We start from the raw sequence: 12,125 nt of genomic DNA, 5'->3' as shown, positions 1-12,125 counted from the left end.
AACTGTTCAGTCTTTTAATGCAACGGTAAGACTTCAAGGACAACAGTACGTGTTAGTTGATTTTGATTGTATTTATTTCTTTATATTTTGTTTTTAACAGTTTTCAAGATCTGTCTTGAAGATCGCATCATTTGAATTCGCAAATCCTAAGTATTTTAACTCCACTTTTATGAATTTAAAAAATGTTAGGCTAGTTTTGAATGCGAAATGCGAAATAGTCGTGTTCACGTCAGTTATTGTTTTGTGATAAACAAAATATTGTTCACCTTGTCGCTTATATTTATATGCTTACAAGTAATTAAGAAATATCTCACTAAACTTCAACACTGAAAAAGTAGCCGAGACCGCCTTACGCCTCCCATGATTTTGAACAACTTTGGCTTGATTTCCAAGAACTTGGGCGATATTTCCCAGTCCCAGGGATTCTAAATTAACGCGTGATTGCTTTGGTTTTCAGTGAGTTCGCCAGGGGGAGAAATAATTGCACGCTCGGTTTCGAGCTTACTGGCCGAAATATAGCCCCACTTAATTTTAACACTGAAAAAGTAGCCAAGACCGCCTTACGCGCACCTTGGTTTTTACCAACTCTGGCTTGATTTCCAGGCACTCTGACCATATTTCCCAGTCCCCAGAACTCTAAAGTAACTCGTGATGGCCTTGGTTTGCTGAGAAATGGACAGGGGAAAAATAATTGCACGCTCGGTTTCGAGCTTGCCGCCCGAAATATAGCCCCACTTAATTTTAATACTGAAAACTTGGCCGAAACCGGCTTACGCACACCTTGATTTTGACCAACTTAGGCTTGATTTCCAAGAACTTGGGCGATATTTCCCAGTCCCAGGGACTCTAAAGTAACTCGTGATGACCTTGGTTTTCAGTGAAATCGCCAGGGGAGAAATATTTGCACGTTCGGTTTGGAGCTTACTGGCCGAAATATAGCACCACTTCTTTTGAACACTAAAAAAGTATCCGGGACCGTCTTACGCACACCTTGATTTTGACCCACTTAGGCTTGATTTCCAAGAACTTGGGCGATATTTCCCAGTTCTAAGGACTCTAAACTAACTCGTGATGGCCTTCGTTTTCAGTGAAATCGCCAGGGGACAGATAATTGCACGCTCGTTTTCGAGCTTGCTGGCCGAAATATAGCCCCACTTTATTTCAACACTGAAAAAGTAGCCGAGACCGGCTTACGCGCACCTTGGTTTTGACCAACTTAGGCTTGATTTCCAAGAACTTGTACGATAATCTAGTCATGTATATTTTAATAATAACAATAAAAATAGTAATAATAGTACTGATACTAATAATACTAATAATTTTATTTGTAAAACAAACGGTTTTTACCATCACTCGATCACTCATAACGCTGATCCATATTGAACCGTCTAAATGGAAAGTTTGGACTAAATTCCTGACTACCTTGAGTATCGGTGCAAGTATAACAAGTAAAGTAATCGAAATAACATTTTGTTTTGAGCACTTGTTTAGCGTGCTGTCTTTCTGTGTACACCATCTTGTAAACACAAAGCTTGGTAGCCCTGTATTCAAGGTGTTGCAAAAGATTGGGGACAAAAATTTTGTTCCAGGTCTCTTGCGAAAAAATTGTGGCAGGCTTAATGAAAATCAGCCCAGAGACCGTTTTCTTTGCTAAAACCCTGAAAATGTGTATAAAAATCACATTTACAAATACAATTTTTAAAACTGCTCAATGATGGTAGGGTCCTATAACTAATTTCACCTGACATAAACCAGGTATGAAATGCGCGCTGCTCATCAGTAACATACCACCCAGGTATAAAATTCCACCGCCTAGTAGACTGACTATTCATCACAAGATCAAAGTGTTTGCTACTCTGTAACATACCAATAAGACATAAAAACAAAGTGTATTATCCTGCAAGGTGACTTGATGAAACACAAAATCAATAAGTGTGCTACTAAGCAAGGCAGTTATTAAACCAAAATAAAAATTTGCAGTTCACTGAAATGAACTAGTCAAACATAAAAACAAAGGGTATGCTACCAGGTAAGCTGACTATTAAACACAAAATCAAAGTGTAGACTACGACCACACTGTAAAGTACCTGCATTAACGGGTAAAAACAAAGCTGATTACACTACAAGTCTGTAAAGTGACTTTTAAACTCTTAAAAAATATGCATATATGGGAAAATGTTCATAGCAACACTGTACCCATGTTTTAACATGGAAAAACTACGATATACAAATATATCTGCTGGTGTTCTAGACGACTTTCAACTGCTTTGGTTTTTCAAGTTAACTTCTCCTGGTAAAAAAGAAATGGATTTTCCGTGGCCCAAATGCAATTTTCACTTCAGTAGAAATAGGCCTGCTTTCATCCAACTTCAGTGAGAAGTTTTTCAATATCAGTGCAATTACAGCTTTCATCTCCACCACAGCAAAAGGCTGACCAGCACAACGTCTGTTTCCACCACCAAAGGGGAGAAATGAGAAGGTTCGCGCTGCCATTTTGTCTTCCCAGCGTGTCGGATCAAACTCCTCCGGTCTATCCCAAAGATCCTCCAGGTGATGAAGAACATAAGAGTCCAGAAATAATACAGAGCCCTTAGGAATGTGAAATCCTTCAAAACAGAGAAAGAAACTTTTTTAAATAATATTAAACATAATTTCATCTGTGCAATTTACAGTGCCTTAATTAAAATACTATTAGTTACTTGAATTCTAAAATAATAATTATTTTAGAGTTCAAGTAACTAATATTAGTCATTAATTATTAATATTATTATATTATTAGTTATCAGTCACTAATTATTTATAACTGGTCTATTGTAGAATTTCTTTCCTCATGATAACCTTAGTGATAATGATGGACATGATGACAGCACTGACAGGGATGAGGACCAGGATGACTGGAAGGACAGGATGGAAAACAAGGAGGGTGAGAAGGAGCAGGAGGCACAGGAGGAAGACGACGGAAATAAGGATGATGAGGGAGACAAGGAAGGACGAGGAAGACTAGGAGGCAGTCAAGTCATTGACAATTTACTGGTGATTAGCTTTTATATTGCACTTTACATAAAATACAATTGAAGGGCTGTGAGGTCAACAGTAACAAGCTACGTATATTTTTTATGTTTTTTTTGCCCATATCAACTTTTCTTTGTTTTCTGTTTGAGGCATTGAATTCATACCATACCTATTTTGTTGTTGTTTGGCTTTCGTTTTGAAGAAAACAAATGAAATGGTCTTTGTCACGTTGTATGCAAAAATGAATCCATTTGGCCTTACTAAGAAGTCTATATTAATACAGTCTACATTAAGCCTACAGGCATATCTATAGGTACTCACTTATCTCGGGGTGCTGTAACACGAAGTGCCTAAGATTATTTCTACTCATTACAGAATCGTGCCCACTGAAAAATGTTGCATGGGAAAATGCAAATTAGCAAAAAAGAAGACAGAGAGCATGCCTAAGGCCTGTCAATCAAGTAATCCCTAGTGTCGCCCGTTTGACAATGTTGTTCTAGTTCTGGGTAATCAAATTTTGCCCTATTCATCAGAGAAGAACAGAAGTAATTAGACAGTGTGTTTCAAAGAATATTTACGATACCAGTAAGCGGAGATGTCAGATAATATTTCAATGTTCTAGGGAAAACATTCTGGCCTTCGCTACATACTTCTACTCTTAATTTGTGAATTGATATTTTAAATCACGTGTGCTTCATTACAAAATCTTCTGGAAAGTTTTAAAGTAAATCAATTGATTCAATTGAGTAAAGCGTGTCTTTTGAAGTTTGAAACTCACTTTCACACAAAATATATATGTAAGGTATAACTTCTTTGCTTAGTGTATTTTTGCCTCGTGGCTCACTGTCAGTTGCAAAGAAATTGATGTGACTTTACGTTTACTTTTCAAAAGCAGGCCTCAAGCGCGTTCGATCGGCAAGTTTTAAGGGTAAAAAATGTTTCCATAACAACGTCTGCCCTTCACACAGATTAGTACTTAAAGAAAAAATTAAGACTAACTGGAAAGTTTTACTTTAAAACACAAAGACATGACTGGATTTTCCCATGGGGTACACTGCTTGGCACTTTGATATTTTGCCGTAAAAGATAACTTGTGTGATTTGTGTAAACACCCAACATTCTGTTGATATGCATAAGTCAGGCCTTTTCAGATGAAAAGTGCATTTAAACACTTTCAAACAACACAAATTGCTCCAACTGTATAAGTATTGTATTGAAGTATGCCACGGGAGAACTTTAATTTCCTTTTTGGAATTTGTCACTTAAGGATCCTAAGTGACCGAAACCGGCAGTAACCTTTTTTTGAACCTTGTTGACAGGTCACTCTGCCTGTAAAGCATCGTGGGTACCCCACTTTTCCCAGGCAATCCTTTTCAATGGGTGCGATTCTGTAATGTCTCCCAGATAAGATACTAGTTCATCACAAGGTTAAGAACACAACATAATGACCTCAGCAATGACTCGTACCTGACTCAATCTAAAGTTCATTGCACTAACTATTACAACACAGTATGCCTCTGCAACAGTACAACAGAAATCCTTTTCCAATTACAAACAATATTTTCAGCCACACATGCCTTTCTTTGTACTATACAGTAGAAGTGCTGTTACCTCCCAACTCTGCATCTTCAACAGCTCCTCTGCTGAAACCAGTTATAACAGGAACAAGTCGCTGAGACTCCTTTATACAATTTGCCACATACTTGAGTTCTTTTTCCATCGCTGAAGTCACAACACTTGAATCACCCAGTACTCTGTCAACCTCTTCCTGTGCTGTCACCTGAATTTCAGGATGTTGGGCTAAAAACAAATCAGACTAGCAAGGTCATAATAAGCAGCCACTTTAATTGATCAGCCTGGAACACAAAACACTGTTACGCTGCCATAAATAGAGCCATACATGTAACTATCCCTAAAATTTGCTGTTCTAACAGGACCATGAAACTGCCCATTGAAAATTCTGAGGGGGTGGAATACATTAAGAGGCAAAATGTTTTAAGGAAAATATCAAAGCTTCTGGCTGCCATCAGCTGATTAAATTTCACAAAATCCACAACGTGCAACCAAAGGCACTGCTGTCGCCAACTTACAAAATGGTACAAAAACAGAAAATTAACTTGCCAACATGCAAAGGGTCTGGAAAAAAGAACTAATCTTGCCAACATGCTAAGGTGCATGTTAAAGAACTGTTTGTACTAATAACTACCAAACTACAAACTCACAAACAAAAACTTAAAACACGTGTGACTCCCTAGGGAAAATGTCAAGTAATGTGATGTGTCACTTAAACAGGATATGAATCAACCAGAAGCAAAACAGTTGCCACAAAACTAAACTGGAATTTCTGGAGGGATGGAGGAGGAGATTAAAAAAAGGCCTTTGGTGGGGGTTTGAGATTTTTTCTGAAACAACACATGTTCCTTTTTTATTTTACTTCCAATAATAATTAGCTAATTACACACAAGGAATGGAAACAAAATGCATGGATTAGGCACCATACCGACATAGCTCCCTACACACATTGCATACCTACAGCATGAAGCATGCAGACCTGCCTGCTATGCATGTTAAGATGCAATAGGCTCAAAATGCATGCCAAGTATTATCATTCTACACTCACCCAGGTGGTATAGCACCCAACAGAGCTGTGATGTGGTGGTCTCAAATCCACCAAACAAAAATGTCAATATTTCATCATGGACTTCCATTTCAGACATTGAGTACTTGGACTCTGGGTCTTGTGCTTTCAACAACAATGTCAGTAAGTCTTTCTTGTCATCCTCATCATCTTTACCTTTGCGCTTATTAATAATCTGCTCAACAAGGTTGTCAAGTAGCTTACGCTGCTGACGGGCCTGAAATGCTTTGAAAGGATGCATCCAAGTCCATAATCTTGGGAGTGCCAAGAATGCAACTTCACCAGCATGCTCCAAGAATGACGTCACAGCCTACGGAGGTAGGAAGGTAAATCATACCATCAACTGTCTAGATAAGATAAGAATGTAGCTGACATGACAAGTATAGCCTCCTGGTACTATGTTCAGGTTGTGACTGACAATATGTCTGCACTAGTTTTCATTTTATGTACCCCAAGCTACCTGGCCATGGTTGAAGATGGACTCTTTCAAGAGAGTAAACATTAATTGTGTACTGGCAAGATGACAACCACTTGTGACATTGGCTACGATTATCCTGGATCTCATGATGCAATGCACTCTGTTACATTGAACCTAATGCCCCAGTAATATCTCTCCAGTGCCTGACAACCCTCCCTGAGTTACCCTGGGCTGGGGGGGGGGGGGTACTTTGGGAATTTCTGGGTGGGGATGTGCCGCTGGGACCCTGGAACCCTTAGCCTATACCAGAGCTAGTTCAGCTGAATTTTGCTACCCTATTCTAGAGTAAACTCCCCAAATCCCCCCATCTATCAACACTATTGAGGCTGATTTGTGTAAATTTAAACTTGCCGATTTGATTTTTTTATATTTTGAGTGGCAATTCCTGGTTTCCTTAGTCTAGATAAAATCTTCAACCACCAAGTCAGTTTTGGGAAAAATGATACCCTATTCTAGACCCAAACACTCTGATTTATATACCCTATCCTAGAGTAAACTGCTTGAAAAGCATACCCTTCACAGTGGCACATACCTATATAGCCCATATATGGCAGTGCCCCCTCCCCCGACAGCATCCAGTCAACATTCCTCTCTGAAGTGAACTCCACTTCTTTGACCAATGAAGAACAAACTTTATGTGAAGGCCCCTTAACTCAAAAGGAATGTTTCGAAGCCCTGAAGAAGATGGAGTCTGACAAAACGCCAGGCACGGATGGACTTCCCGCCGAATTCTACGAAGTTTTTTGGAAAGACATTTCTTTTTTTTTAATCTCGGCCCTCAACTATGCTTTTGACTCTGGCTGCCTCTCAGTAACACAAAGACGAGGGGTTATAAAACTAATTCCAAAAAAAGATGCGGAACTATACTTCATCAAAAATTGGAGGCCTATTACCCTTTTGAACACTGATTACAAAATCGTAGCAAAATCTATTGCAAACCGAATTAAATTAGTACTTCCAAACCTTATCAATCATGATCAAACAGGATTTTTGAAGGGCAGATTTATAGGCGAAAATATCAGACTCATTGACTCTATTATCCAATATGCCACAGAAAAGAATATCCCGGGCCTGTTACTTTTTATTGACTTTGAAAAGGCATTTGATTCTCTCGAATGGTCCTTCATACATGGAACATTAAGATCCTACGGTTTTGGTGCTTCGCTAATTAACTGGGTGAAAACCCTGTATAGTCATACTGAAAGCTGTATTCTGAATAATGGATGGGCAAGTAATTTTTTTGAAATTCAAAGAGGTGTTAGGCAAGGCTGCCCGCTTTCACCTTATTTATTTATCCTATCGGCAGAGGTGCTGGCCACGGCAATTAGGAAAAATACTAATATAAAGGGAATCTCTGTAAATAATGTGGAAATTAAGTTAAGTCAGTATGCCGATGACACAACACTTATATTAGACGGGTCACGTGAATCTCTCCTTCATACCTTGCAATGCTTGACGATTTCAGCAAAGTCTCTGGCCTCAGACTCAATGATAAGAAAACGGAAGCTCTATGGATTGGCGCAAGTATTGGAAGTGATAAAATTCTGTTATCAGGAAAAGAGCTTAAATGGCCAAAAGACAAAGTAAAATCCCTAGGTCTATGGATTTCAACAGATCCCGAACTATCTGCCTCTTTAAACTACAATGAGAAACTTGAAAAAGTGAAAGAAATCCTGAGATGCTGGAAATACCGCCGACTCACATTGTTAGGGAAAATCACTGTTATCAAATCACTAGTGGTCTCCCAATTGGTTTATGTACTCTCGCCTCTTTGCTCAAACTACAGGGTTTTAAAAGAAATAAATGATTTACTCTACACTTTTCTATGGAATGGTAAAGGCGACAAGATAAAACAGAAGGTAATGATCAATGATTTCGGTGGTGGTGGCCTAAAAATGATTGATATTAGTTCCTTCAATAAATCCCTCAAAACCACATGGATTAAAAAATATTTAGATAACAACAATAAGGGAAAATGGAAAATCTTTTTTGATATAACCCTAAAAAAATATTGCTGTCAAAACTTTTTTTCCTACAACCTCAACGTTAGAGACACCTTATCGACAATAACAACTTCGGATGCCTTTTTAAAAGAACTATTAGGAATCTGGGCGGAAGTTAACTTTGAACCTGAAATAACATCGAAAGATCACTGTCTGGATCAACAACTTTGGCATAACTCCCTAATAAAGATAGCCAACAAAACAGTTTTTTTTTAAAATTGGTTCACCAAGGGAATAACTCGGGTGAAACATCTTTTAGGACCGGACAACAACTTTCTCTCGTTAAATGATTTCCGCTGTAAGTATGAAATAGACCCTCGCCCTCTCAGCTTCTACGGATTAATATCGGCTGTAAAGTCTCTTCGGACTGATTCTAATTTTCAAGATTTACAGAACACCGACCACAAATATGAGCCACTTACAACAAGAATTTTGCAGGTCAAAAAAGCAACTACAATAATATATAAAAAACTGATTAGTAACAAGAGTTTAACCCCAGAGTCAAGTCAAAAGAAGTGGCTAGAGGATTGTGGCCTACCAATAAATGACAACATAAATTGGAATGCTGCCTATCTTTTAGCTAAAAAATGCACAAAGAGCACTAAGCTGATAGAGTTTCAGTTTAAATTCTTACATAGACATGTACCAACCAATAACTTTTTATTTAGAATAGGTCTACAGGGCGATGAAAAGTGCAGTTTTTGTCACACCTCCTCTGAGTCAATAATTCATCTTTTTTGGTCATGCCGCCAAACATCTCACTTTTGGAATAAACTTACTGAATGGCTGAAAAACTTAAATTTACTTCCTAGAGATTATGCTTTGACAAATATTACTGCTTTGGGTCTGAGGCCAGATATCTCTCAATTTGCGCTTCTTATAAATTACAGCTTTCTCTTAGCACGATATCACATATGGCTCGCTAAAACAAAAAATGATCATCCAAATCTTACGCTTTTCATATGCACACTAAAATTACAATATGAGATAGAAACAAAAAGTGGAGACACAAAGAAATGGAAACCTCTTACAGGATATATGAGGATTTAATTAATATTTTAGATTATATTTTCTGTAGGGTTATCTATCTCCTACCCATTAATCTATTTCTAATCTCCTGTCAGATGCATAACTCATTTTACTTTAAATGTACCACATGCCTTTGGTCTGTTTTTTTATGTTTCTGTACTACAACCTCAAGCTGTAATGATAACTAGCTATTTTTCTTCTCAGTTTTTTTTTTTTTTGCCCCTTGTCGTCACTGTATTTCTTAATTGTGTAAGTTGTGTAACTGTATTTGTTAGTAATGTAAGTTGTTTAGTTATTGTAATTTAAATAGTGTAAATAATTAGAGCAATATAATGTAAATAGAGTTAGTGTTGTAAGTAAGCATTGGTTTCCCTTGTGTTATTGCAAATAAATAAATAAATAAATAAAAAAAAAAAAAAGGACCCTGGGTGGGTTAACCTTTCACTGTTTTGTTTAAAAGTCAAACAACTGTTGATATGATTTTCCACAAGTTGTCTTGGGGGGGGGGGGGGGAGAGAGTGTTAATCCCCACAAACACAGAAGGTATCGGGCAAGGAACAAGCTGGCTAGAGTTAAAATAATTCTGAATCACAACAGCCCTTTGTCTCCCCACTTATTTTCTTCTCCTTTTGAGAGAAGAACAATTCAATCAAAGACTATCTATCAACTACCCTTAAATATTTAACAATCTCTTGCTGGGAAAAAAATCAAAACAACTAAGATATCTTTTTGAGCAATATAAACATCGTTAAACAAACAAACCTTTACTAATTTGCCATCAGGATTTTCTTGGACTTGTAAATCATAACCAAATGCTGCCTTGCTGATAATATCAAGAGCTAGATTTTTCATCAACAAATAAACTTCCACAGATGATTTATCTGGCAAATCCTTCAATTTTTGGGTTAAAGCTTCAGTTTTGTCCGCGATAACTTCCAGAGCATAGCTCAGGAAACCAGAATGAAACAGAGGCAAGATTAATCGCCTGTGCTTTTTCCATGTTGTTCCTTCCAGGGCATTCAGGCCGTTCTTTCCAATAAACATTTGAAAACGTGCCTGTGTAAGCTTGGAGATCGCATAGCTCTTGGATTTAAGGACTTCCTCACACAAGTGAGGATCAGCAACAGAGAAGATGTCTGTTCCGTACAATGGCGGTCTCCCCATTTGAATCCGAACCACTTTTCCATATTTCTTGTGAAGTTCCAGGAGTCGGATGTGCCTTTCTTCTACATTAGAACGGAAAACGGCTGTGTTTCCTGAAATCCAGTGAGGCGGAGGACCAGGCGGCAAGTCAAAGGTGGGTCTAAAGGAAAATTAAAACTAATGGCTTTAATGCGCGCTGCATGATCTAATTACAACATTTTGACAGCAGTGTGTGATTTAGCCCATTTGAGCAAGTTTGTACACTGAACATGTCTTGCCACTTTAATATCAACCACTAAATAGACCAAGAAGATTAAACTGCCCTACTTTACACCGTGATATAAAAGGTCTTGTGAGAAGATCAACAAAGACATTCCAATGAATTTCTTGGCTGGTTGCTCCTGTCAAGTTTATTCATATTTACAAGACTCTCAGGCTAAAATAGAGCTATGTCAGGTACCTTTTCCTCGATAAGCGTGTTATTGACACTTTCAAGATGAACCAAGTAAGGAGAATGACGACCAAAGATAGAAAAACTTCCTGAAGAAACACAACACCACCGACCGCCATATTCTCTTCCATAGTCTCCTCCATATTTGCACGTCATGCATTCTCCAAGGTTCGATTTCCTTTGTGCGAGCTCACGAAACGGTTGGAAAATTTACCAGGTTACCAGAGGATCGGAACTCGGGAAGAATGGAACGAATGAATGAACGAATGCGTGAAAGATGCCCATTCCGAGTAAGACATCATAATAATAAAATAAAAAGAAAATAAAACGTAATAAAACGGTCTGGTAAATAAAATGGCCGTAAAATGTTCGGAAATCGAGAAATATCTCAAAGTTTAATCATCTGCGTTAGCACAATGCTGGTCTCTGGAGGACACAACTTTTCACTGGTACTTACAAAAAAAATTAAAAATAACCGTTTAATTGAGAACCCTGAAGTCGCCTCAGCTAGTAAGGTAACAGGAAACTCAAAGGAAGCGTGAGTATTACTGAGAACTGGAAAATTAAAAAAAGATATAGAGCCAGGCCACTTTTTTTTATCCCGGCTGACGGTTCATTCACCCACTCTTATTTTCACCACTCTACAGCAGCCACCTCTCTGCAAAGACAAAAGCCACTAAAGCACGTCCCAACAGCCAAAATGACCCCCCGAAAACAGACAGTTAATCAACGACTGACGAACGTGTGTACAAAACCCTGTTTTTTGTGCAAAGGGACTCAAAATTTGATCCATACCGTGCGCCGTTAAAACCTGTTTAGTTTCTGTTTTATTGACATATTTTTTACGTATTTACATGCTACACTAAGCACTTTTTAAAGATAAATGCTGAACCCCATGGAAACAAAAAAGAGGTGTTGTATTATACCCCTACCTCCCCATAACGGCCACCTTTGTACAGCGGCCACTTTCCTCTGTCCCTAAGGTGGCCGTTATGAAGAGATTGGAATGTATTGCAAGAATAAACTAACGTTGTATTAAACTTGGACGTTTCGTATGCTACAACATACATCTTCAGAAGTGACGGTTACAAAATATGACAAAGTTTAAAAAGACTAAAACTAAAGCGAGGTATTGGTAACTAGCTAGATAATAATGAACAAAAGAAACTACATCCGGTGTATATTAATAAAGAAAGAGTTTTTCACTACCGACGATTTCATTTAGGGCGTGTTACTAATACCTCGCTTTAGTTTTAGTCTTTTCAAATCTTGTCACATCTTGTAACTGTCACTTCTGAAGATGTATGTTGTAACATAAGAAACGGCAAGTTTAAAATACTATGCGAAACTAAAGTTCTCCTGAAGACAGAC

General features: G+C 38.0%; 1 protein-coding gene across 1 annotated transcript; it reads right to left on the bottom strand.

Moving 5' to 3' along the window:
- Positions 1 to 1,253: 1,253 nt before the first annotated feature.
- LOC145470697 (cytochrome P450 4X1-like) lies at positions 1,254 to 10,899 on the bottom strand. Its single transcript, XM_081454513.1, has 5 exons — positions 10,764 to 10,899; positions 9,923 to 10,463; positions 5,633 to 5,960; positions 4,624 to 4,812; positions 1,254 to 2,606 (listed from the first exon to the last, which is right to left on the bottom strand). Exons 1-5 carry the CDS (start codon positions 10,895 to 10,897, stop codon positions 2,281 to 2,283), a joined length of 1,518 nt encoding a protein of 505 aa, XP_081310639.1. The 5' UTR covers positions 10,898 to 10,899; the 3' UTR covers positions 1,254 to 2,280.
- Positions 10,900 to 12,125: the final 1,226 nt, after the last annotated feature.

The sequence above is a fragment of the Orbicella franksi genome, chromosome 15 (assembly GCF_964199315.1).
Source record: "Orbicella franksi chromosome 15, jaOrbFran1.1, whole genome shotgun sequence".
Lineage (NCBI taxonomy): Eukaryota > Metazoa > Cnidaria > Anthozoa > Scleractinia > Merulinidae > Orbicella > Orbicella franksi.
The sequence above is the reverse complement of the archived record's forward strand: the minus strand, read 5'-3'. Positions and strand labels throughout refer to the sequence as shown.

Excerpts from the sequence above, each read along its gene's own strand:
- LOC145470697 (XM_081454513.1), bottom strand. The coding sequence starts at position 10,897 with ATGGAGGAGACTATGGAAGAGAATATGGCGGTCGGTGGTGTTGTGTTT. Across the intron at positions 5,961-9,922 it reads CTGATGGCAAATTAGTAAAG|GCTGTGACGTCATTCTTGGA; the intron begins GTTTGTTTGTTT and ends CTACCTCCGTAG. Across the intron at positions 2,607-4,623 it reads TGAAGATGCAGAGTTGGGAG|GATTTCACATTCCTAAGGGC; the intron begins GTAACAGCACTT and ends TCTGTTTTGAAG.